The 27551-nt window shown below is 32.4% G+C and overlaps 1 protein-coding gene across 1 annotated transcript; it reads right to left on the bottom strand.

Moving 5' to 3' along the window:
* Positions 1 to 62: 62 nt before the first annotated feature.
* On the bottom strand, positions 63 to 22723 carry LOC130897815 (uncharacterized). Its single transcript, XM_057806731.1, has 3 exons — positions 14499 to 22723; positions 450 to 626; positions 63 to 389 (listed from the first exon to the last, which is right to left on the bottom strand). Exon 1 carries the CDS (start codon positions 20568 to 20570, stop codon positions 19536 to 19538), a length of 1035 nt encoding a protein of 344 aa, XP_057662714.1. The 5' UTR covers positions 20571 to 22723; the 3' UTR covers positions 63 to 389; positions 450 to 626; positions 14499 to 19535.
* Positions 22724 to 27551: the final 4828 nt, after the last annotated feature.

Below are 27551 nucleotides of genomic sequence, written 5' to 3'. Positions count from 1 at the left end.
CTTTATTTCATTTCTCTATTTATTTTTTATTCAATATGATTTGTTCGATTCTAAAAATTAGCAAACATAAATTTTTATATTTAATCTTGCTCTTACTGTAATTAACAACATAATAATATCAGTTAATTAGTTAAATAAAAATATTCACAAACTCAACCATTTAAGTTAGCATTAGTAAATAAAATAAAATTACATTTAAAAAAATAATTTCTGTCCTATACTATAAGTCAACATTAGTTTTCTCTCTGTTGTGCCTAGCGCGTCAACCATCCCTATCTTTTGCTCCAGATTAGAAGGTATAAGTACCTTCTGTGGTGCAGTAGTGCGGTAAGCTGCAGTTATCACCATTATTTTTTCTATTGCTGTTTTATATTTTGCCATCAAAAATTCTGAAACAATGATTATAATAATTAATCCAAATTTTACATAAAAAGAGAGCATTAACTTACTTTCCATAACTTTGTAAGTTTCAGTTTCCTTGAAACTCATATTCCCTACGCCTTTTATTTTCTTCCACGCCCACAGTATTCCAGCTGAACTTCTTTTTTTAACATTTTCTCCATTAATTTATGGACATCATCTTCATATTGAGTACACCCAGCCGAAACCATTTGAAATACTTCAGTCTGTAAATATTTTATTTAATAAAATGTATTTAATTTGTACATAATATTTACATTTAATAAAATGTATTTAATTTGATTAAATAATAATTTAGCGATTTTGAAATCTGTGTAAGTAGTATTTAAATAATTTGATATACCAATGCCTCGCGTTTTTCTTCGTTATTTTTTAAAGATTCATTGAAGACTTTAAACGTTACTAGGTCTCTCTATTAATTTTTTTCAAAATCAATCAATTAATACTCATCATGCATAATTTCAAAAACATATTACGTGAAAAATATATTGATGAAAAAATGGGGCAAAATTGAAAAATATACAGAAATACCTCAAAACGAATTTATAAAAGCTATAGAATTCACACTTACAACATATTTCAAATATGAAAAAAATGTACAGGGCCCTTCACGACGAGCTGAATCGATATGTATATGGGAAAGTATAGTAATTAGTGTTCTGAAAATTTGCTTGCATGGGTTTTCCGAAATGTTCGTTTCAGTTAAAATAATTTAAGTTTTTGAAGCTTCCGAATATACCGGAAGGGGACCCCAAATTATTAAATTTTGGAAATCTACGCGAAATTTCAATATAACTTTATATGAAGCATAGTATACCTTAAGTCCACCATTTTTTAATTATTCCACATTTTCGAAATTTTGGACACATGCAGCCCTCCACTAAAAAAATTATATTTGTAAGTTTAAGTGAGTCAGCTCTAATATTTTTGGGATTTGAACAAATAACACTCACATCTTTCAAAATTTGCGAAAACCTTGACAAAAATTTATATACGGTGTTCAAATTTCGTTATCTAAAAACTTTGAAAACTTAATTTTTTCAAATGGCAATCTCCATTTTTCCCTTTACCATTAGTTAAATCATAGTTAAATCATATATCTCAAATTAACGGTTTTTGTAGAAACTTGAAAAACCTGATATCTTCATGATTTTTAATTGTCGGTTGTTTGAAGCGATTAAAAAAAAGCTAACAAACAAAGAAACAATGAAAACAGCTTGACGTTTAAGCGTTGCAAAATTGTTCATCATGTCCCGTTTAGGATTTATTGATAAAAATTATTTCAATCTGCCGATAATATGCGGGGAATGTGATATGGTTACTAAACGAGCATGCGATACTTTTCGTTTGCGATATCCGGATAGACCATGACCCATCCCTAACACACTTACGCGGCTCATTCATAATTGTAAAACCTAGGGTCAGTTTGTTGCACCGTGCAGCAAATTGAAACCTGTCGTAGACAATGAAGCCAATGAAATTACAGTCTTAGTATCCTGAAAATTCATTAACCGATGCGGAAAGAGATTTGGAAATATCAGAGATAAGTATTTACAGGATTCTTGAATTCCAATCGTATTCAATCATTGGTACAAAATTTAAAGCCAGGTGACGACCAAAAAAGAATTATTTTTTGTGAATTTATATTAATTAAAACTCAGGAAGACGAAATATTTTTTATAAAACTCAATTTGGACAGATGAATGTAAAATTCAGAAGAATGGAATATTTGACCTGCGTAACTCCCATTAGTGGAGTAATACTAATCCTCACATTATGCATGAAAGACAGTTTCAAGGGAACTGGAATTTCAAAGTTTTGGTGCTATATAAAATGACATTATGCTGGTAGTACATTTTTATAACGAAAATTTGAATGGTAATCTTATATTTATATTTAAATTTGAGAGTGAATTTTACTTCAAATTTTTGTTTAATCATTCAATTCAGGTAACAGATATCTAAAAATTTTAGAAAATTATTTACAAACACTAAATTTGAATAGGAATCAGCTGTAGTATCAGCACGATGGAGCCCCACCACACGGTAGTACGCTTGCAAATAACTGTTTACAGACTCATTTTGAAGACCGATGGATAGCACACGATGGACCGCATCAAAGGCCTCCCAGTTCACCGGATACCACCCTTTTAAATTTTTTTCTTTTGGTTGTATAAATGATATCGCCGCTAACTACAAAAGAAGTGTGTCAGGAAAGAGTTCGCAATGCATTTCGAACTCTTTTAGCTCAAGAAATTCGAATCGCCACTCATCACGGGTTTTTAAAAAGAATCCATAAATGTTTGGAAGTTGGCAACCATTTTCTTTAGTTTATTTTTTAATTTTGTTCTTCTCTTAGTGTAGTGTTTTTAAATATTTTTTAAGTGACTAAAGTATTTTAATTTTTGATACGTTAACTTTTGTTATTCATTTTTCGCTATCGGCAGGTGACAATTAAAAACCATGAAAATTCGACACCATTTTCTGAACACCCTATATAAATTTTTGTCAAAATTTTCACAGATTTTGAAAGCTGTAAGTGTTATTCGTCCAAATCCCAAAAATATTACAGCTGACTCACTTTTTTTAGTGGAGGGCTACATGTGTCTAAAATTTCGAAAATGTGGAATAATTGAAAAATAGTGGATTTTAGGCATACTATGCTTCATATAAAGTTATATTGAAATTTCGCGTAGATTCCCAAAATTTAATAAAAACCATAATAGCATTCCGTTTAAAATAACGAAGTTTGTCCACATCCTGTAAAACCGGAAATTTCAGAAAACTGAAATTATTTTAGCTGATACAACAACAAATTGATGGTTGTCCATTCTTTTGCAGGTGTAGATGATTGCATTACTACCGTACCAAAGAATCAAATTGAAAACATTCAATTCGCAATCGAGGTCAAACAAAATAATAGAATCAATTTTCTTGACGTCACATTATATAGAATTAACAATAACATAAAAACAGAATGATAACGAAACCAACTTGGTTCTCAAGATAGTTAAGCTTCAATTCGTATCATACTATGTCACAAAAAAGATCAGAGGTAATAAGTTTGGCTGATAGATCTATCCAAATACCAGATCCTGCATTTAGATGCTTAGCTATTCAAAAAGCAAAAACTGCATTGTAAGAAAATAATTATGCGGAAAAAATGATAAATAACATATTCGAGAAAAGGAAACAAAACATCAAAACATAAAACATTTTTCCTTACCATATGTACAACGACTTTTCCAACAATTATCAACCAAGATTCAAAAATTCTTGGAACGGAATCTAATACACAAAGGAAAGGGGGTTTTTAGAAATGTTTCACATTCATAAGAACGAAAAAGCTATAAATGATAAAAGAGACCTAAATAATTTAAGTAAAATTCATAGCTCTATTTTGTAAATTCTAATAAAACTACATCGTCGAAACGTCAAATGGGTTACGTCGTTATGAATGTAGTTGAATATTCATTGGCTAGAATATAAATGACAATAAATTTTATAGGTTAGGTCGTTATAAGTGAAGTTGAAATTTATAGGTTAGGTGAGGTTAATTGGTTGTTAATGGCGTTGAATTTTCATAGAATTTGTTTTTTCAAAATCTAAAAGATATGCATAAATTACACTAAGGTTATTTAAATCAGTTTTCTTATTAATGCATTGATCATTTTGGGCAATATATGTTGTTTCTAAAATTAAACGTCTTGTAGTTTTTTTCAGTTGTCAGATTCATAATTGTGTCCTTCGTGATGAAATGACGACATGAGTCGCTAATGAACATCTATCAGGATATAATCTGCTTTGTGAGAAGTTATCTGACTGATCAGTGACCTTTTCGACTGACCAATGTACTTTTTGTCAAAATTTAAACAAGGTATTTCATATACTATGTTAGGCAATTTGTTGATTGGTGTTTTATATATTACTTTAGGAAAAATAGATTGAATATTAAGTGTTTGACTGTATGCTATTTTAATATTGTTTGGCTAAAAGATTCCAGAAAGTACAGGAGTTACTGATTTCATATATGGTAAAGGTGTATAAATATTTGGAAACGAAATGTTAGAAATGACGTTTGAAAATGATGATTCAATGTTCGTGTCAATGTCAAATGAATTATACAAAATCGTTTCAAAAGATATGTAGGATATGTGTTTTCATAAAAAAGTTTGTAAAATATATTTTGCGCGCATGTTATGAGGTTTGTCGATGGGTTTTCCGTCACTTTCGATCACTTCTTACGAGGGTTTTCCGGCCTGCAAAACTTCTTGCGCTATTACACCGCTCTTATTTGAGGTTTAAACCCCACGTTACAAAAGGTAGCATGGTAGCATTTTCATATACGACCTGTGCTGACCTTAAGAAGTGGCGTTTGGTGATGTACAAGTTGGGGCCTCCAGATTACATATATATATATATATATATATATATATATATATATATGTGTGTATATAGATGTATATATATAGGTTTTCGCGGTCAGTATTATAAACAAAAGAACTGGGTTTAAGGGTTGAACCACGTTGGAATTTAAAAAATTCTCGACGGCTCTCCACTTTGGAGCCATTATCAAGAAAAGGGTGAGGGTATCAATCTGCCCACGTCACGCAACGAATCACCCCTTTTTCCTGGTTGATTCCAAGGCCTCAATCTACCTACTCCTTGGAATTTTACTGAGGAAATGAAAATCTGAATCAAAAAATATAAAATGATTAAAATAGAAAATAAAAATAAGGAACATTTGTCTGTCACTAAGTACTTCCACACTCGTGAGAACTTTTCCCACTTGTTGCACAATATAACATTGTTGAATTCACAATATACGTTCAGTACGTCATGGATGATCTGCTTGACACAGTCATTCTCAACCTACCCTTCAAACTTCCGTTCCTAAAAAATATGTTGATGACATCATTTGTGCTATTCCCAACGATGCCTTAGAAGAGACCCTAAATTCCCACATATAATTCACTGTAAAAAAATAAAGCAATAAAGGTGTACCTTTTTTAGACACCAAACTAATCAGAAGATATGATAACTCACTTATCCTTGACTGGTACATCAAACCCTCTAACTCAGGATGATACATGAAATTCCACTCCTTTCATCCCATAAAAATTAAAAACAAAAAATATCCTCTTTTAAACCCTTATATAAAATAGCTATCCAAAAAATCTCCTCAAAAACATAATTTGGAAAACCATAACAAACGAGGTGGTTAATGACTTACAGAACAATGAAAGCACTGAAACAACCCCTACAGTAAAATATGGTTCTATACCACACCTGGGCCAATGATCACAAAAAATTCAACAAATGCTCAAAAATGAAAACATAAAACTGCTACCAAAAATATCTCAACAATTAACTGAATTTATTCAAAAATAAAACAAAAAGAAGAGAATTATCAAAAAACTTGCATTTACAGTATTCCTAGTATGAACTGAGATAGGAAATACACAGGCCAAACCTCTACAACTTTATAACTATCACACAACACCGAAGTGATTGCAGAACTATTAAACGTAGTTGCGCCCTATCAGATCACGTAATCAATACGGGCCACAACATGAACATTAAAGAAGACAAAATTTCGGATATAGAGAATAAATACAACAAAAGAGTAATTTTAGAATCCTTCTATATAAAAAGTAACCAGCCTAGCATCAACAAAAGATCTGACACAGAAAATATCAGTCAAATTTACACTTATTTATTAGCTTTATCGAACAACCCAAGGGAAACCATTGTTGATTCCAATTTAAGAAACTAAGTACAAATAATATTAAACACAAAGAAGCACCATTTCCATTATCTCACATGTTTTTTTTATTTTTCTTCCATCATATATCGTCTTATTTTAATATAAGAAACAAGTCAAGATAATGTATATATCAACACTTAGAGAGTTTCCTGAATTTCAGAATCCTAATTATTTCATCTCTTTTCAATTATCTGACTTCCACGAGTATTTCCATGGTATTATAGGACTAAATGATTCAAGAGATATGAACTTTAATATTGATCAAATGAATAAGAAATTAATAGGACCAAATACTGAGATCCCTTTCATATATAGACAGGAAAAAAGCCCAAATATATTATTCTCAGTAGAGCCACGCCGTTCAACCAGTGAACCTAGTTCTTTTGTTCATACATATCAGGCAATAGCAAATATGGAAACTACATTCTAATATACAGCGGTAAGGATAAAAATGAAAGAGCAACATCAGGAGTTGGCTTACTACTACACGAAAGCTACGAGACAAATCAGCAATATAATATACGTTAACTACAGAATACTTCAGGAGACGATCAACCTACAAAAATCAAGACCAACGCATATAATAAGTATCTACGCACCCGACAGCAGCAAAACACAGGCGGATATAGACATATTCTATCAGACATTACAAATAGTCTTAGACGATATACTCAATGATGACGAAATAATAATCTTTCAAGGCAAATGAATGAATGGGATTTCAATACAAGAATTGGCGATGACCTTATTCCCGGTATCAAAAATCGATTTAACGAAGAAACAATCAATGAGATTGGTGAAAAAAATGATACAGCTATGCATACACAATGAACTTAGAATTAATAACACCTTCTACCCACATAAACCACAACATAAATATACATTCGAAAATACACGAGGACATAAATCAACTATAGACTACGTTGCTGCTAATAATATCCAAGAGACAGATGAAATCGAAACAGCATGGATAAAACTAAGAACTAATATACTACAAGCAGCAGAAGAAGCCTGTGGAAGAAGGACTATAAAAAAGGGGGAAGAACAAATACAAAACCGTGGCTTAGACAAGAAGTCAAGATCCTAGCCGAAGAGAAAAGAAAATCGTACCTGCAATACAGATCCAATGCAACAACGTATAATGACTATAAAGCTGTAAGAAATAGAGTCAACGAAAATATTCGAAAAATTAAAAGAAATCTCTGGGAGAAGTTTTTGAATGATATGGAACATGACTTATATGGGGGACAGAATTTTCTGAGGGATAGGAGAAAACCAATAAACGAATACATACAAAACACAAAAACCACGGCAGACGAATGGGAAAGACATTTTGAAAAACTTTATAGTTCAACACAAGCTAACGTATCAGCACAGGAATTACCCTACGAAGATGAAAACATCAATGAAATACAAAATAGGATTTTCTTCCTGCATAAAATACAACAAATGATAGCCAGGATAAAGAACAGAAAAGCCCCAGACATCGACGAAATAACAAACGAAATGATCAAATATGGAGGCAACACACTGTATGATGAACTACAATCCCTCTTCAATAAAATACTAGAGGTCAAAAATGTACCATTTGAATGGAAAGAAAGTATTCTGATACGGATTTTCAAAAAGGGAGAAAAAACCGATCCCCAAAATTATCGAGGCATTAGCTTGATGAGTACGGTTCTGAAACTATTCACTAAAATATTAGCAGAAGAAGTAATGTCTACCGGAATATGTGAAGAACAGCAAGGTTTCAGAAACAACAGATTTGCTATAGATGCTATATTTATAATGCGCCCAATAACTGAAAAAGCCATAGAGTTTAATAAGGCAGCCTTTATGTGCTTCATTGATCTCACCCAAGCGTTTGATAAGATACGCTTAACTGATGTTATAAATCTACTAAAAAAAGGAACATACATTCACCCCAATATAATAAGAGTTATCGAAAAACTTAACACCGATAATTATACCTTTGTGAGAACGGCAAACAAATTAGGCAATAAAATACCTGTGGCAACTGGTATCAGACAAGGGGATAGCCTAAGCCCAATCCTGTTCAATATCATAATGGACGAAATCATCAACGAAGTAAAGCAAGCCGGGAGAGGATACCGAATGAGAGACAAAGAGATAAAAATAATATGCTATGCTGATGACGCAGTAATCATCTCGGAAGACGAAGATAACCTACAGAAGCTCCTATATAAATTCTAACAAATAGCGAACACGTACAACATGCACATGTACATATCCACGAAAAAAAAAAAACAAAATCTCTCACAATATCTAAAGAACCGAGAAGATGTAAACTAGCGATCTACGATCAGAGTGTAGTACAAGTGATGTCCTTCAAATATCTAGGGACAAACGTAACAAGCGATAGATATCTAAAGAAAGAAGTAAAAGCACAAACAACGAAGGCAGCATCAGGATACCTTAGAGATTTAATTTGGCGAAATAAATACATGATCACAAAATGTAAAATTAGAATATATAAAACTTGCGTAAGGCCGGTCATGACATATGCAATAGAAACTAGAGCGGAGAACACAACCACTAAACGGCTCCTAAGAACAAGAGAAATGCGAACTCTGAGATCAATAACAGGATATACGTTACTCGATCGGAAGAGAAATGAAGAAATAAGGGACATGTGCGATATTCAGGATGTAGTAAGATGGGCAAGGAGCCGCAGAAGAGAATGGAGAGACCATGTTGACAGAATGCCAAATGAACGGTTAGCAAAAATTGCAAAGGAAAAGAAATCAGACACAACTCGACCTCCTGTAAGGTGGTATAAAAGCTGGTCCTCAGCATCCCAACTACTCCTGGCAAACCCTTGAAGAAAATACAGGACCTGTCCTAATGTAAGAAGAAGATATTATATATACAGGTTGATTCATTAAGAATGTCCAATCTGTAGATTCTAGACCTCAAAATATGATGATTCTGCTCAACATGCCTTATGCAAATATTGCTATCTTCCGAGATACGGGGTGTTCAAAGTTTAAATTTAAATTTTGATTTTCGCAATAATTTTTTATGTTTTTACAATTTCTCTTTGAAAATTAACAATTTTACGTTTTTTGGCATGAGGTATCATAATTTGCAATTTAACCTTGCTAATAGAGGGCGCTAGTTACACTTTTTAGTGTTAATGAAATCAAAGTAAACTTTTTTTGAGCTAAACTTACAACTAAAATAATAAAAAAATATTAAAAACCGTTAAATTCTACAAAAAAGTTACTCTTCTTTGATTCATCTAACTCAATCGGTGTTCGAGTTATTTGCTTCTAAAAAGTTCAATAAATTTTAATTTTTTCATAAAAAAATTTTATTTTTCCTTAAATATGTAACAATAACAAATTTGTAAACAAAAATAAAAAACTTCAAAGCAAATGCTCAAAATGCCCACCATTTACATTTATTAACAATTTAGTAATTAACAAGTGTAATAGTTATTTATCAAATAATGCCTAGACATGACGATTTTTCCAATAATGAGATGCGCGATATGATTTGTGTGTTTGCTCAGTCAAATTATAGTGGTCCAGCTGCGGCTCGAAGATATTCACAATTATACCCAAATCGAAGGCAACCCAATTACAAACTGTACCGAAATCTTTACAACCGCTTAGGTGAAACGGGGTCTTTACGCTCTAAAACTGAGCACGGTGCTACAAAAAAAAATCACTGCCGATGAACAAGATGAAATTTTAATTTGTGTTACGGAAAATCCAGATATCATTACTCGCCGAAAAATTGCATCCATATCATTACACTCCTTTCAGAATTTATTACCTCAAGATTTACCTAAGCGTCTACAATTTGCCCATTTTTTGCAAGATAAACAAAATGTTAACCCAGATATTCTGGATACAATTATTTTTACTGATGAGGCAACATTTACCAGGCGAGAAATATTTAATTATAAAAATAATCATTTGTGGGATTCTGAAAATCCACATGCTATGTTTAAGGTTAACATTTAGTGTGGTGTAATATGTGGGTATTTAATAGGTCCTTTTGAACTGCCAACCAATTTAAATAGACCTCTTTATTTAGATTTTCTTCAATATTTACACGAATTACTAGACGATATACCTCTCGCTTTAAGACAAAATATGTGTTTTTTGCACGACGGAGCACCACCACATTATTCTTTACAAGTTCGTCAATACTTAAACGAACAGTTTCCGCATCGATGGATTGGTCGTGGAAGTGAGTTTGCTTGGCCACCAAGAGGCCCTGATTTAAATCCTTTGGATTTTTCAATTTGATCGCAAATGAAGGCATTAGTTTACAAAGAAAAAATTACTTCTCTTCCACGACTGCGACGGAAAATAGAAGAAGCCGCAGATGTAATTAAAAATAATAGACAAGGACTATTTGATATTAAGAGATCTTCACGAAAGCGGATCATAAAGTGTATTGAAGTAAATGGTGGGAATTTTGAGCATTTGCTTTGAAGTTTTTTTATTTTTGTTTACAAATTTGTTATTGTTACATATTTAAGGAATAATAAAATTTTTTTATGAAAAAATTAAAATTTATTGAAGCAAATAACTCGATAACCGATTGAGTTACAAGAATCAAAGAAGAGTAACTTTTTTTGTAGAATTTAACGCTTTTTAATATTTTTTTATTATTTTAGTTGTAAGTTTAGCCCGAAAAAAGAATCATCATATTTTGAGGTCTAGAATCTACAGTTCAGAGATTGGACATACTTAATGAATCACCCTGTATATATATATATATATATATATATATATATATATATATATTAGAATTTACAAAATAGAGCCATTTCTAAAAATTCTCTTTTTCGTTTATTAATTAGATTCCTTTCCAAGAATTTTTGAATCTTTATAATTGAATTTATATTTTTTTTATCGTATTGTCGTATTGATGACCTCTTAGTCTATTTTCTAAATACTGAGATGTTTGCCCTATGTAGACAGCGTCACAATTAGTACAAGGCGCTTGATATTTAATATTAATTCTTTTGTTTTTTGGTGTTTTAGATTTTAATTTAGTGAAATATTTGGATAATGTAGTATGTCCTCTATGACGTATACTAATATCATATACTGTGCTTTTCAGATAAAAGTATCCACCTTTAATAACTTTTGTAATACTGGTATTTAGAAAAAATCCAAAAACACGTCAATTTATGTTGGAAGGGGCAAGCATTATGGCTTATTTAAACTTACTGGAAAAGCCACCTCCTCACCCCTAGCAGCATCCCCTTTATTTTTTTAAATTACTTTTCATATTTTTATGTAAAATTTGGATACTCCTCTTTGAGCTGATTTCAAAAATGTATAATACTTGTAGGTTAAAGTGGTTAGTTTATGAGATAAACAATTTTTCTTTTAAGAGCACAAATTTTACTTATTATTTACTTTCACCTTATTTGCCTGTACTAAAATGGGTTGTACAACAGTTCAAACTCTTTAATCTTTTTAACTGTGCTATTTATTATGAAGTTACAATAAGTGTTCAAAATGAGTACCATTCACTTCCATACAATGGTATAATCTATTTTGAAATGCCTCTCTGACATTGCTTAATACGGCTGGATTTAATTGTCGACATTCATTTTCTATCCTCTCTCGTAAATCATCCAGAGATTCTGGTTGGGTAGCATAAACTTTTGTTTTTAAATACCCCCATAAAAAGAAGTCTAGGGGTGTTAAATCCGGTGACCTAGGTGGCCACTCCATCATCTGCCCCCTTCTACCTATCCAACGAGCGGGGAATGTTTCGTTTAAAAATTGTCGGACAGGCATAGCATAGTGTGGGGGAGCTCCGTCTTGTTGAAATACCAGTAAATCTTCGGAAAGGTTATCATCATTTTCTATTATTGTTGTAATACGTGGGTCAACCCCTTCCCTGAGTAACTCAAGATATGATTCACCATTTAAATTTCCGTTGATGAAGAAAGGTCCGACAATGTGGTCACCTAGGATACCTAGGATACTTTCAGCCCAATATCTACAATTATGCCTACTTACTAAGCCATTTAATGACCATGAGCATTCATCAGAAAAGCAAATATTGTTTAACAATTGTGGATTGTTATTGATAATTTGCGTCTTTGATTCGCAAAACTCTAGACGACGATCAAAATCATCTTCATTCAACTCGTGCACCAACTTAACTTTGTATGGGTGGTACTTGAATTTATGTAGAACTCGGAAAACTGTAGAAGATGAAACACCGATCGCTCTACTTATTGTTGACAACGATTGGGGTTGTTGAGCCTCTAAGCTGACTTGCCCTAAAATTGCCACTTGGATTGCTTCGTTATTTACGAGTCCCTCTCGCTTATGCACTTTATTGCAAACAGACCCTGTTGTGGTAAATTTCTCCATCAGTTGAATTACATACTTATGAGTTGCATGTCTTCCGTCATGTAATTCGTTAAATATTCTAGCAGCAGCTCTTGCACAATTATTATTTTGGTAGTATAAACCTACAATTTCAATTCTTTCTTGCAAAGAGTAAACCATTTCAGAGAAACAAAATAAATAATGTATCAAATTACACTATCAATAGTGACTACAAATTCTAGTTGACAATGTCAAAAAGTAGAGTTTTTTGTTGTTTGGATTTTTTAAGTAGAATAAATAGCACAGTTAAAAAGATTAAAGAGCTTGAACTGTTGTACAACCCATTTTAGTACAGGCAAATAAGGTGAAAGTAAATAATAAGTAAAATTTGTGCTCTTAAAAGAAAAATTGTTTATCTCATAAACTAACCACTTTAACCTACAAGTATTATACATTTTTGAAATCAGCTCAAAGAGGAGTATCCAAATTTTACATAAAAAATATGAAAAGTAATTTAAAAAAATAAAGGGGATGCTGCTAGGGGTGAGGGGGTGGCTTTTCCAGTAAGTTTAAATAAGCCATAATGCTTGCCCCTTCCAACATAAATTGACGTGTTTTTGGATTTTTTCTAAATACCAGTATTACAAAAGTTATTTAAGGTGGATACTTTTATCTGAAAAGCACTGTATATTGAAATAATTAGATAATTGTTGGGAAAGTCCTTGTACATATGGTAGGTAAGAATGTTTTATGTTTTGATGTTTCGTTTCTGTTTTCTTTTTAAATTGATTGTATTATCTGTTTATCCTTTTCTTGAATATGTTAGTTATCATTTTTTCCTGATAATTATTTTCTTTCAATGGAGTTTTTCCTTTTTGAATAGCTAAGCATCTAAAGTCAGTATATGATAGTTGGATAGATCTATCAGCCAAACTTATTATCACTAATCTTTTTTGTGACATAGGATGACACGAATTTTGAATATCTTTGGGACCAAGTTGATTTCGTACACCATTATGTTCTTATGTTATTGTTCATTTTATATAATGTGACATCAATAAAATTGATTCTATTATTTTGCTAAACCTCGATTGTGAATTGAAGTTTTTCATGATAAGAATTGAATTTTTTACTTGTTTTCAATTTGATTCTTTGGTACAGCAGTAATGCAATCATCTACATATCGGACAAAGAATGGAATATTTATATCAAGTTTGCTTAGAACCGTTTCCTCAAGATCTTCCATAACCAATTGTGCTATAACACTAGAAATAGAAGCTCCCCTAGCACAACCATCAATTTGTTTGTATATTTCATTTTCATATTTAAAAAATGTTGTTAAGTGTGCGTTCTATAGCTTTTATAAATTTTTTTTTGAGGTATTTCTGTATATTAATTTTGTCCCATACTGCTACGTCAGATATAATAAATCTTCAAATTTATGTTATATCAAGAAAAAGTAGCAGAAAAATTGATATTTTGAGTATAAAAAAAAGTTTGGAAATGTATTAATTATGTGTATCAAGATAAAATACCAAAAGTTACTATGAGAGCAGTTCCTCAATCAAATGAAATATAGACAAATCGGATTTTAATTTAAATTTAAATATTAAAGTAACCTTTTTAAAACGTGTTTATTAGACTTAATTATACTTTTTATTACTTGAACTTCATACTCAATCTCTTCCAGTTAATTTAGTATTGTTTATAGCCAGCAACTATCTATTAAAACGTTCTTAGTTTTTGAGGATTTGGGAACAAACATAATCCGTTAATAGATTCACAACATTTATATGAAACATTTTAAAAGCTTTAAAAAAACTAGTAATTGTTGCCAGAGCTGTTCGAGCCTTTGACAATGTGATAGACGATTCTCCTTTAAATGCAATATTCTTAGAAGTGAGATGGGCTTAGAGGAGATGGGTCTAAAGGGTTAGTCGACAGATATAACAGCGGACGACTACTAAGGATTACCTCTATTGGATCTAGGATGCTTTTCATTATGGTGTTCATAATATTTTGATTGTTCATGAAATCGTTCAGGTTCTCTTCGTTTTTTTTTTATAGAATTCTTGTAATCCTTGAAGTTCTCGATTTGCCCCGATGAAGTTAGACCCATTTTCTGAGAAAAAATACAGTAGGTTTGTCTCACTGGCATATGAATCGTTTAAATACTAATAGATTTTACTAACCAATTCCAAATGAATCGCCTTTGGGGTAAAACAAATGAAAAGACACAAGTAACCTTTTAAGAGTTTTGCTCCGCGACCACGTCTTTTTAAAATATAAAATGGACTAGCATAGTCAACGCCTGAAACTTGAACTGAAAAACCTGTAATAAATCTGCTCTTAGGAAAGTTCCCCATTATAGGTTCTACAATTTTGATTTTAAACCTACAGATTTGGCTAGATTTTTACCTGATGTAACAAAAGTTTTCCCTAACACCAAATAAAGTCTGCCAAGGTTCAGCATGTATTGACCAAGATGTCCTGATTTAAAAGTCAATTTCGTGAAGTAGTGTTTAGGACATAGTTATCATCTGGTATTTTTGTCGAAATGAGAATTTGACATACATAAGCAACCGCCAACACGCATAGTACCGAAGTCATCTAGAAATGGGTTTAAATTGAAACATCTGCCCCCTTATTGTCTGATTTTGATTTGAGTAACAATTGATAATATAATATAATTTATAATATCTCATTGACTCGCAGTCAAAGGACCTATAAATTTTTCTGTATTACGCGATAAACAGTTGTCTTTGAATCGTAGAATTTGAGCCATGACTTTTTGTAAGCGACTTGAATTTGAAAAACGCTCGAAATTGAATGCTTTCCACTTAAATTTGGCCAAAAGAAGAAAATAAAGCATTTTTTAGTTCCAGAATTATTATTAACCATTAATATTTTTAAAGTTTACGTGAGAAGGTGATAACAAGACTACACGTTTGTGTATTCCCGCAACGCGATTTCTGATAAACGGATTCAATAGGTTGGTAGAAGTGTTTATCCAACCTAAACTAATGTTAAGGTCGGTCAGTCCAATAAACAAAATAGTCAAAATTTATTTAACGGGACAACTCTAAGTTAAATTGTCTCCACAAGATTTTCAATATTTATGACGTAACAAAGACCTCACCTTTGCAATATCAGACTAAGCCCTGCGTTTTCTTTTTACTTTCATCGTTAAATGATAATTCTGTTTCAGCACTGCAGAGTTTTGTAGAATAATCAGAGCATCAGATTTATTGGTTCGCCACTTAAAGAAAACGAATCTGAGGCTAATATATGATAATTAAAATCTCCAGATAACCTTTACGCGCTCTTTCTAGATCGACAAAACCCATGAGCAGATCGTCTATATAAAAATAATGTTTAAGCCAGCTCAAATAAACATCTTATGGCTAAAAACGACGAACTAGTCGTTTCAAACGTGGCCGTGTTCAAATCATACACTGCAAGCTATTCTTCAGGTGAATCCCGCCATATGATTCGCTATAAGCTACACTGATAAACACTAACCTCACCTGGCGGTACATTTTTCTATGTCTGAAGAAACTACATATGCATAATACCGAAACCGTAATAGAATAGTTAAAAGATCATCACAGGTCCCTTCATTTGAACATCATTCAATGAACCTGTGGACGTACGCGCCGATGCGTCGTATATCACTCTTAATTTCGTTGCTCCACTACCTTCACGTAGGACCCCATTATGAGGAAGATAGTAAGCAATTTCAGATGTTTCTGCTTCAAAGGAACTCTGGCCTGATTTGATTCAAAACCTTTAGCTCTCAATATAATCTTTATGAAGCTCATGAAAAGTATGATTTTTCACATACCTTCTTCTAGAGAAAAAAATCGATTTTTCGCTTGCTCAAAAGGCTCATCTAAATTTCAATTGAGCTTTTAATCTTGAAACCGATCATCGCTGTCTTTTGGTATGTTCGACAAAATGTTTTTCACAATCGATTCTTCAGTAGACTACTCCCTATTCAGGAAGGGTCTCGATTTGGAAAAACCTAGCTAATTGCTCTTAAACGTGATAATCTGGTATCGTCTGAGTAAAATTACAAAAGGTTTTTTTTTTAACTGTTTAGATTCACTCAATTTTCCTGCAACATTCCACCCTAACTGAGTTTGTAAAACGGCACAATAAATTCCAAAAAATATTCGCGCCAATAAGTGTATAATAAATAATAAATAAGTATAAATAAATAACTCATCTACTAGTTTTAAATCAGAGAGTATACATAAATTGTTCGGATTAATAGGAGCACAGTATAAATGTCTGGAATTACCAAACAATTTAATTTTATTTTCAAGTTGTTATAGCAAGATGATGAATTTGATATTGATATTTTAATTTTGAGACCACGTTATTCACTTAAACCACAGCAAACTGATTTCTTGTTTTGGATGCGCTAATTTTTATATAATAATGACAGCAAAGTTTGATTAAAATCGGACGTGAAAATTGAGTTAAGGAACGTGATCGTATTGCCCCATGAGTTTTTATCAGTTTTCCTATTGTCGCAAGAATTATTATTTGAGCCAGGATCAGAATCAGTGTGAAGCGAATTAAAAGTTTTACATTTACCATATAACCGACAATTTTGTATGTCCGTTGCGATAATACTTTGCGCATAACTCTAACTGTTTCACCCGCCCATTATACTCTCAAACTGATAAAGATCGAAATTTTTTACAATTATGCACATTGTGTTCCTTAGAACAAATCTCATACTTTCTTGAGTTTGTTTTTCATTCGAATCTCTAGAAGGTAACAAAGCTTTGACCTTTATTTTTTGATTACTTAATTGACAGAACCTTCATCTTAACATTTCACCACTATATAAATAACGAAGATATCCCAATTCTGAGTAGACATATTCAATAATTCAAGTGCTCGCAAATGTTTGGTAACCGTATCACTCAATTTTCTAAAATTTGCAGCTGTAGCGCTGTTTCTATCCAACTTTTATAGACTAAACAAACCTTTCAAATGGTTATGAATTAATAATTTTTTATTTTCAAAGCATTTTCTGACTAAATCTTAAGCAATTTCGACAAACTCTAGAAATCGCGTAGTTCTAGCCAAACTTTATATCTGGCTACTTCCTCAAACCCAATATCTCCAGTAAAACTTTGCAAAAAAGCATTCAAACGTATCTTTTCAGAATTTTTTAGGTTTTTGGGACTAATTTCATTAAACAGAATCTTAGCTTAAGCCATACAATAATTCAAAATGTTTGCGCTCTGTGTCAAGCTCCTTACAAATGAATGGCCATATAGTTGGTGTTCAATTTATTTTTCTATGCTCAAAAAGCACGGCAACGCTGAGATCAAGAGTTGTGATCGTGGCAATAGTGCGAAACTGCGAAATAGTCAGTCGTAAAATGGCTCGTTAGAAATAATATGTTTTTAATGTAATACGAATAAATAAACGTATTCGAACGAAATTCTATTTACTTATTCACACTAGCAATTAATAATTCAACATATTTTTGGTCCTTCGATAGTCGGATGTGTGAATAAGTCTAGTATTATATCAATTTCCAATCAATTAAAATAAAACTACACAAGGAATCAATCCATCCACAAGTTTAAAAAGTGTGCCTATCCAGTTGTCCAGTCAAGTTTCAAGATGGTAACAGCAACGTTCCGAAGAATAACAATTTGGTCGGATGTGCAATTAGACAAGGTCAGTCCGATCCTATTCTTACGATTTTCATCTCTATTTACCATTGTCATTAAGATCATTTTGCAAGAACGTATTATTTGAATTCTATTCGATTTGTATCAAAAATTATAAATCAGGCATTAAAGTATTATTATTAATTGACTTTCACACTAATATAAAAATACAATAAATTATAGTATCAAAATTAATAATTATTTTCTATTATAATGACTAGTGTAAATATTAAACAACTCATTAGAAATAGAGGATCTATAAAAAACGTTTAACAACATTTGAAAAATATATAGTTTCAATTAAGGACGGTATTATCTCGCCTGATTTAATAGATCGCACCCTTGCTTCAATAGTGTCACAACTCAAAAATCCTCTTTTTTCAGGAAACGCTAAAAACTGTTTCCGTCGCTGATATAATTATTTTGGGCTTGAAGGTCTTGACAAAATGTGAGATAGTCCTTCAAAATCGAATTTCAAACGTTATTTGGTATCCTTCCCTATTTGATATTCCGTAGTCGTGAAAATTAGCTAATTTTCCAAGTTATAACGGTTTTCATGATTAATCCATGCTTTGGACGCTTCAATATTTTGAGTTGTTACGGTATTGATGGAAATATTTTGACATGTCACTCTCTTGATGACTACAACAACCACAAGCTCCAGTGAGTACTGCGTTTTATTTTGAGTTGATACCTTATTGTAGATTCGATCTTGCTTTACTATAAAAAAACGTGGAAAATTGGGGAAAAAAGAAGAACAATATCAAATGTAAAAAAACTCTTGTTTAATAACGAAAATTATACCTTCTTGTATTTAATAAGTAAATTACAATTCTTAATTACCTTTTTTAACATAAGTAGAGGCAAGATTTATAATCTGATCTCAAAAATCACAGATAAATTCAAATAGAACTAGGTATGAGCGCACTTTAAGCATAATATAAGTAGGAACTAGTCACCAACAGTTCTTTATCACGTTCAAAAGTCTTAGTGAAAAATAACGTTAATTGACGTTTCTCAGACTTAACTCTCATCTCACATAAGTTATTTAGGAACATTTGAACAAACGAAAGTGAAAAAACAACCTTAATTGTTTTTCGTCCTCTATCGAGGTAGCAAATCCAAGAAATTTACAAAAATAATTAATAATTGTAATAAACAATAAAACAAAATAATAATTTACAATAATAACTAGAATGAACAATGAACTAAGATTGAAAGTAAGTTTACAAAAATCTCATTAAATAAATTCTCTTGGGGCGTGAAAACATACCGACTGACTTACAGATCTAAAATATTTTTGTAAATAGAATCAGTAATACTGAGGGATAATTCTTTTCTGAATCAAATCTTTAATGTCTTTTTTTTTATTTTCTGCTAAAGGAATTTTTTTTGAATAAGCTAGTACCAGCTGGCTTGAGATCTGTGACGGCATAGATTTTCTGGGACGACTTCTCTTGTTTCCTCTGACGTCAATCTCCTTGAATTCTTCATTTTCGTAGGATGTCTTGTAGAAGAAGGAGTTTGCGTGCTGTTTCTCTACACGAATAATTTTGATGTCATGCCAAGTAACCGTTGATCTTTCGGTGTTCACATTGAAATTGCTTCCGAAACTCTCAGCAAAGACTTTAAGATCGTAAAATGTTTCGTGGTTAAGAACGTGCACTTTGTAGGGAAGGCCTGTTTTCTTCGCCGATTGAATCAGGGTCACGTATTGGTCTGGAATGTAGATCGGTGATGCACGTAAATGTCGGGAAATTTGTTTTTCGATTACGCTGTGCACGTTATCTCCTTCATTTCGAGGGATCGAATTTATGAATTGGGGGACACTTTCCTTGATTTCTGGGTCAACTGTTGGATGATTATTGTGTTTCCCACGTCGATCTTCGGCAACGAATCCTGTAGACGATTTTTTTGAGAATGCAGTCTGTATTGTTCGAGCATTTATGTCAAGTGTGGCCATGAAAAATTGTTTGCAAACTCTCATGCGGACGTTATGCACGTCAAAATAGAACGCTCTGTTCATGGCACGGAAGTTTTGAGTGCTGGAGTATCTGTATTTTGGTTTTATTTCGTCACTGTATGATACGATGAACTCCCTCTGCCGCTGGACATCGCCTAAACTCCAAAATCCAGAAAAAAGCTGTTGGCGAACTTCTTCCTTGATTTTTTCTGAGCATTTCAAACGGCATTTTGATCCACAAGATGGTCGGATTTTCCTGGCGCTGACTGAGCGTTTGGATTTGTAAGAAACGTATCCAAGACCGCTATTTCGAAGGGTTTTTGTTTTCTTCATAACCCAGTTGTCTGGGTTGCATGGCCGTTTTTTTCCTCTCTTCTGCCTCATTTCATCTTCTTCATGACTGAAAGTTTCAAGGGGAGCTAAATTAGGGTTTCTGGAAAATTCCAGAGGTGAGGAATGTTTTGAATCTGAACTTTCAGCACTATTTTCGGATTCATACCAGTCACTGTCGTCACTGACGTTCGGGTTTTCATCGTCAACCTGCTCGTCGTCATTGCTACGGGAAGCTGAAGGATCGTTTCCATCTTGATTATGAATAATTTTAGTGAGGCGAATGATGGTTGGAGTTTCTTCGTCGACTACAACTGAATAAGAAGGTCCTTCTTTAGGGTCTGAATCCAGTGATACCAATAACTCAAAATCGTCATATTTTGAGTTGTAACACTATTGAAACAAGGGTGCGAGATGTTCAATTACGATATGACAACAATATCAATCTAATTCATGAATTTGAAAATATACAAAAATTAATAGAAGAACATTGTACATAAGAAGAACTTGAAATATAGTTTGAAAAACGAGAGCCTTTTGAAAATAAATATTATAGTAATTTATCATTTCTAAAAGACTACATTTCAAAAATAACAAGTCCTACAGCAATAGAAAATTCTTCATCAATCAAAGATTCATTATCAAACTTCTTACTTCCTAAAATCAAATTACCTGTTTTTAATGGTGAGTATGATCAATGGCTAGAATTTAAAAAGAATTTTATGTCAACAATTGATTCAAACACCTATCTAAATGATATTCAAAAATATAATTTTTTAAACGCTGCTCTAGAAGGTTATGCAAAACGAGTAATCTCTGGATGTGATGAATCTCAAGATTATCAGAGAGCTTGGCAAAAACTTTGTGAGAAATTTGATAAAAAACAGTTTTTACTTGATACACATCTTAAAGCATTGTTTAATATTGATCCTATAATTAAATCAACATTTATGCAATTTAGAAATCTAGTAGATGACATTTCAAAACATATCACAGCACTTGAAGGAATGAATCTTTCCAAAGAAACCCTCTGGGATATGACTATTATTTATATCATTTATAATAAACTAGATAAATTTACCCAGAACAAATGGAAAGAATCTCATACTTCATCTGAATTACCTACATTACACAATTTTCTAGAATTCTTAAAAGAAAGACAAGATGTACTGGAATCTTTGGAAGATGATTCTCAAACTAAGGTATTACATAGTAATCATAATAATCGCAATATCCAAAAATCGACAAAGGCACAGGGCCGCAGTCATGTATATTTATCAATGAATAAATTAACATGTAACTTCTGCAAAGGTGAGCATTATATTTATACATGTAATGACTTTTTAAAATTAAGCATCAATGAAAGATGGAACAAGGTGAAAGAATTACGATTATGTTCAAACTGTCTCAGAATAGGACATTCAAAAGAAACGTGCAATTTAGGCCACTGTAAAGAATGCAGACGAAAACACAATACGCTACTACACAATTCTAACAACACAATGAAAAATGTAAATCAAGACAATCAGTGCAATTCCCAATTATTAAAACAGTCATGCAGTGACTCTAACAATTCATCTATCTCCCAAGGAGATTGTTCAAATGTTTTACTACAAACAAATTCAATTTATAAACAACAAAGCATTTACAATTCATCTGTTCTTCTTTCAACTGTCACTTTCAAGGTAAAAGATGACCAAGGCAATTTTCAATTATGTAGAGCGTTATTAAACTCTGGAGCCCAATCCAATCTAATAACCGAATCCTGTTGCAAGTGTCTAAAACTAACGTTGATCCCTACCAATTTGTCAATAATGGGAATCAATCAAACAATATCCACTCTCACAAAAAAGACTTCTATTACCATATACTCGAACTGTAATAATTTTCAACATAATCTATGCTGTTATGTTGTTCCAATTATATCATCAACCACACCCACAGAACAAGTTAATATTTCCTCAATCAATATTCCAAATAATCTCTATCTAGCTGATCCAGAATTCTATTTGCCTAACCAAATCGACATGATTATGGGCGTCACTCTATTTTGGGACCTTCTATTAGATGGAAAAATCACTCTAGGTAAAAATCGTCCAATTTTACAAAACACCAAGCTGGGTTGGATCATTTCCGGGTTGATTTCAAGTCCAATAAAAACGTCTATTTGCAACCTTTCCAAAACCATACCCGAGGATTATCAATTACAAAAATTTTGGGAACTCAATGAAATCAACGAACCTACTTCAATGTCTGAAGACGATCTTCATTGTGAAACTCTATTCAAAGAAACCACTTCACGTCATCCTAATGGTCAATTTATTGTTAAACTTCCATTAAAAAGGTCACCTGAAATTTTAGGGAATTCTAAAGAAACAGCTATTAAGAGATTCAAGGTATTAGAGAAACGATTTGAATCAAATCCAGAATTTCATCATCTGTATAGGAATTTCATTCATGAGTATATACAATTACATCATATGTCAAAAACAGAATCAATAAGCAACCCAAATTATTACTTTCCACATCATGGCAAATGGGTTTCAAATCATTCTCACATTTTAAAAAACATTTATTCTGAAAATATTCCTAACAAAATTTTGAATTTGGGCGAATCTGAAAGCTTCAAAACCCTAGGAGTTCAATGGGATAGTAAACAAGATATTTTAAAATACAATATAAACATTTCTTCTTCTCATATATCTATTACTAAGAGACAGATTCTTTCTATTATATCTCAAATATATGACCCACTTGGTCTTCTTAGCCCAGTAATCATAGTGGCAAAAATCATCATTCAAAAACTATGGTCAATCAAATTACCATGGGATGAACCTATTCCGCAATATTTACTAGTACTATGGACACAATTCTATAATCAAATAACTCAATTGTATCAATTAGACATGCCTCGGATGGCAATCGGATCAACTCATCAATTATTGGATATGCACTGCTTTTGTGACGCTTCGATGCAAGCATATGCTAGTTGCATTTATCTAAGAAGTCAAGATGCTCAAGGAAACTATTCTATTCAACTGCTATGTTCAAAAACAAAGGTTTCTCCTTTAAAAACAATTACGATTCCCAGGCTCGAATTATGTGCCTCATTATTAGGTGCACAATTAATGAAAAAAATCTGTCGCACCAATTTTCCGACAGTACCTATATATTATTGAAGTGACTCACAAATCAATCTATGTTGGCTTCAAAAGGAATCCAATCAGTTGCAGCAATTTGTCTCAAATCGTGTATCCAAAATTCAAACTATGACCAATATTACCAATTGGCATTATGTCAATATCAAAGAAAACCCTGCAGACTTAGCGTCAAGAGGGGTTTTACCAGAAAAGTTAGGAAATTCAAAATTATGGTGGTACGGACCAGATTTTCTTTATAAATCTATTGATTACTCATTATCTAATGACACTATTTCAAACATAAATTTACCCGATTTAAAGAAAACTAGTAAAATACTAAAGGTCACATCTATTGAACAATTTCCATTGTTTTCTAGATATTCAAGTCTGAACAAATTGAAGCGTATAACTTACTATTGCCTCAGATTCATTTCCAACATACAGAAAAGGAAGGAGGCCAGATTAAGTGGCCCTCTTACAGTATCAGAATTAAATCATGCCAATTTCACATTAATTAAAATAGTACAATCAGTATGTTTTCCTGAAGAAGTAGCTATTCTAAAATCAAACCAACAGCTACCATTAAAACATAAATTTAATACTCTTGCACCATTTCTTGACGAAAATAATATATTACGTGTAGGAGGTAGATTAAAATTTACATCACTCTCCATTCATACAAAACATCCTATATTACTTCCTTCAAATCACATTTTTTCGAAACCCTGGTCCTCAATTATTATTGGCATCCATCAGACAGTTCTATTGGCCTATCGGTGGACGCAATTTAGCGAGGAAAATATCCAAGCAATGCCCAACGTGTTTCAAATTCAACCAAACTTTTGCTACACATCCAATGTCCAATTTACCTGATCATAGAGTAAAACCATCATTACCCTTTCAATTTACCGGAATTGACTATGCAGGTCCATTTCCACTAAAGGACAAGCAAGGACGAGGATGCAAAACACTGAAATATTATGTTTGCATTTTTGTCTGTTTCTGCACAAAATCTATTCATTTAGAATTAGTATCAAATTTAACAACTGAATGTTTTTTATCTTGCTTGAGAAGATTCACGTCCAGGCGAGGAATACCATCCGACATTTTTTCAGATAATGGCACTACCTTCATTGGTGCAAACAACCAACTAAAAGAATTACGTATCTTTTTACATAATAATCAAGATCATATCAATAATCAATTAATCAAAGATAATATACGGTGGCATTTTATACCCCCATACACACCGTGTGGTGGTCTTTGGGAAGCAGCCGTCAAAAGTACTAAGAATCATTTACAACGCATAATGTATAACAGAAAATTTATATATGAAGAGTTTTATTCATTTTTGGTACAAATTGAAGGAATTTTAAATTCACGCCCGCTTTATTCCCAATCCACCAATCCAAACGATCTGGAACCTCTCACACCTTCCCATTTTTTAATTGGTCGCCCTATAACCTTACTTCCTGATACTGATCTTGTAACAACCCCATCAAACCGATTATCACGACTTTAAGATATACAACGGATGAACCAACAATTTTGGACACGTTTCAAACGAGAATATATTTCTCAATTGCACACGCAATATAAATGGAAGGATCCAGCAAAACCATTGCTAAAGATTGGAACTCTTGTACTAATCTAACATTGTAACCAACCTCCATGCAAATGGCCTCTTGGTAGAATCCTGCATCTGTCCCAAGGAAAAGATGGTGTCTCCAGACTTGCAAAAATCCAAACCACTGCTGGAATTGTGAACCGTTCAGTACGTCATTTATGCCCACTTCCAATGGAAGAAGATACAGACATTTAATTATTTTGTGCAATGTTATTTTATGTTCAAATTTACTTTACACATTAATGTATTTATTTTGAAGGTACCCTTCAAAGGGGGGAGTTTATGTTCAATTTATTTTTCTATGCTCAAAAAGCACGGCAACGCTGAGATCAAGAGTTGTGATCGTGGCAATAGTGCGAAATAGTCAGTCGTAAAATGGCTCGTTAGAAATAACATGTTTTTAATGTAATACGAATAAATAAACGTATTCGAACGAAATTCTATTTACTTATTCACACTGGCAATTAATAATTCAACATATTCAACAGTTGGAAACATAATGAATTTAAAACACAGAAAACTAAGGAACCATTGAACATGTTTTTTGTAAACCTGTAACCTGGCAAAAACAACAAAGAAATATACAAAATAAAAGGACTACAAAACAGAATTATCGAAATCGAACCGCCTCGAAAAGAAAATAACACGTATGTGGTCAATAATACTAAAGCTTATAAGAAAAGCAAGGATACACCAGCGACGTGTGCGTTTTGTGGAGGACCTCATCCGGTCAATTACAAAGGTTGATGGGGTGATTAAAACCATAAATTCTATAAAAATAATATCAAATCCAAAACCAACATTCAACAACCGCAGATAATCCTCGATTCCCGAAACCTTTCACTACCAAACCAACAAAGTCAACAGTTCAGTTATGCACAAGCCATTAGAAATCGGGGCATTTAGCAACCAAGAAATGATGAGAGCATCAGTAGGATAAAGAAATTTTTAGAAGAATTCAAAGGATCATTTAATCAACTTAAGCAACAGAACAGTATGTTCTTAAACATATTAACAATGCTAATGAAGTGATGGCTAAGTTTTTAAGAATAGGACTCTGATATCATGTTAAGATACCTCATTATAATGTATACTACACTAACTACCGGGACAATACAGCTCGTACGGATATTGCCGTTCTAGTTAAATTAATAATTATGAACTTCCAAAATACGTAAAAGATGATTTGCCAGCAACCTCATAAAACTTAAAACAATGCCTTAAGAACTAACTATTTCTGCTTTCAAAAACTGGGTTCAAACTTTATAGCAGAAGGGGACTACAATAGTAAAAATACACTATGGGGATCCAGGATCGCTACAACAAAAGGTAGAGAAGTTTCTAGTTGAGAAGAATCTGAGCCGTCAGTATAAACTGCACGTAAATAAAAACAAATTCATTTAGCCAGTGAATTTGCATTATAAAAACCGTGAAACTGGAAGTATTACATTTATCTGGCAATATAATGTATATCTAAGTATTTGGAGTCATGATTATCGATTTACACTCTCAACAAATGCATGCACAGTTTTCTTTGACTGGGTTATTGAAGTCTAAGCAGTCTTAACACAGAGATTGTGGATAAAATTTATCTTTTCGTTGAGCTTTTGTCAAACTAGGAATTGGACTAAATTGTAGTCATTATTGGGTAATTATATAAGTAATTCCTCGAACATCAGTATGTATATCATTGATGTTTATTTACTGGCTGATTCTCATTCTTGCGATTGGGATGTACTACCGATATCAACTTTAATGGAGGCCTAGCACTATGTTCTGCAAGGGGTTGCCAGATCTTTATATCAGTTAGATTTATTGATTTGGCGAAGCACTTCTTTAAAAATTTCGAATAATCCATAAAATCTTATTAATTACTGATGTGTTGCCAATCATTTGAAAATTTGAATTATTTAATATTTCTACGATTTCATTTTATTAGGACAAAATCCATATTACAACGCTCTTCAGCCATGAAATTATTCTCAATCATTATTTTGAACTGATTTACTATGTTGTAAATGTTCATCTAGTACTCATCAGGGTGATTCTTATGATTAACATTGGTTCTGATTTAGGTAATCGAATGTAAGGAACTTCCATGCAGGTTGAAAAACTTGTACACATTAAAAGGTCAACGAGACTACACACGATTGGTTTCAGTATAAATAATATAGGTTCACAATCTCATATATCATTAGTTAACATCAAAAATAGTTAATATCATGATTTTAGGAGCCTATCCCCATTATCCCATTAGATAAAAACCAG

The sequence above is a fragment of the Diorhabda carinulata genome, chromosome 9 (assembly GCF_026250575.1).
Source record: "Diorhabda carinulata isolate Delta chromosome 9, icDioCari1.1, whole genome shotgun sequence".
Taxonomy (NCBI): Eukaryota; Metazoa; Arthropoda; class Insecta; order Coleoptera; family Chrysomelidae; genus Diorhabda; species Diorhabda carinulata.
Note: the sequence above shows the minus strand (reverse complement) of the source record. Positions and strands in the feature narration are given on the sequence as shown.

What these genes read in the sequence shown, in the direction of transcription:
- LOC130897815 (XM_057806731.1), bottom strand. Translation starts at nt 20,570, where the DNA reads ATGAGGCAGAAGAGAGGAAAAAAACGGCCATGCAACCCAGACAACTGG.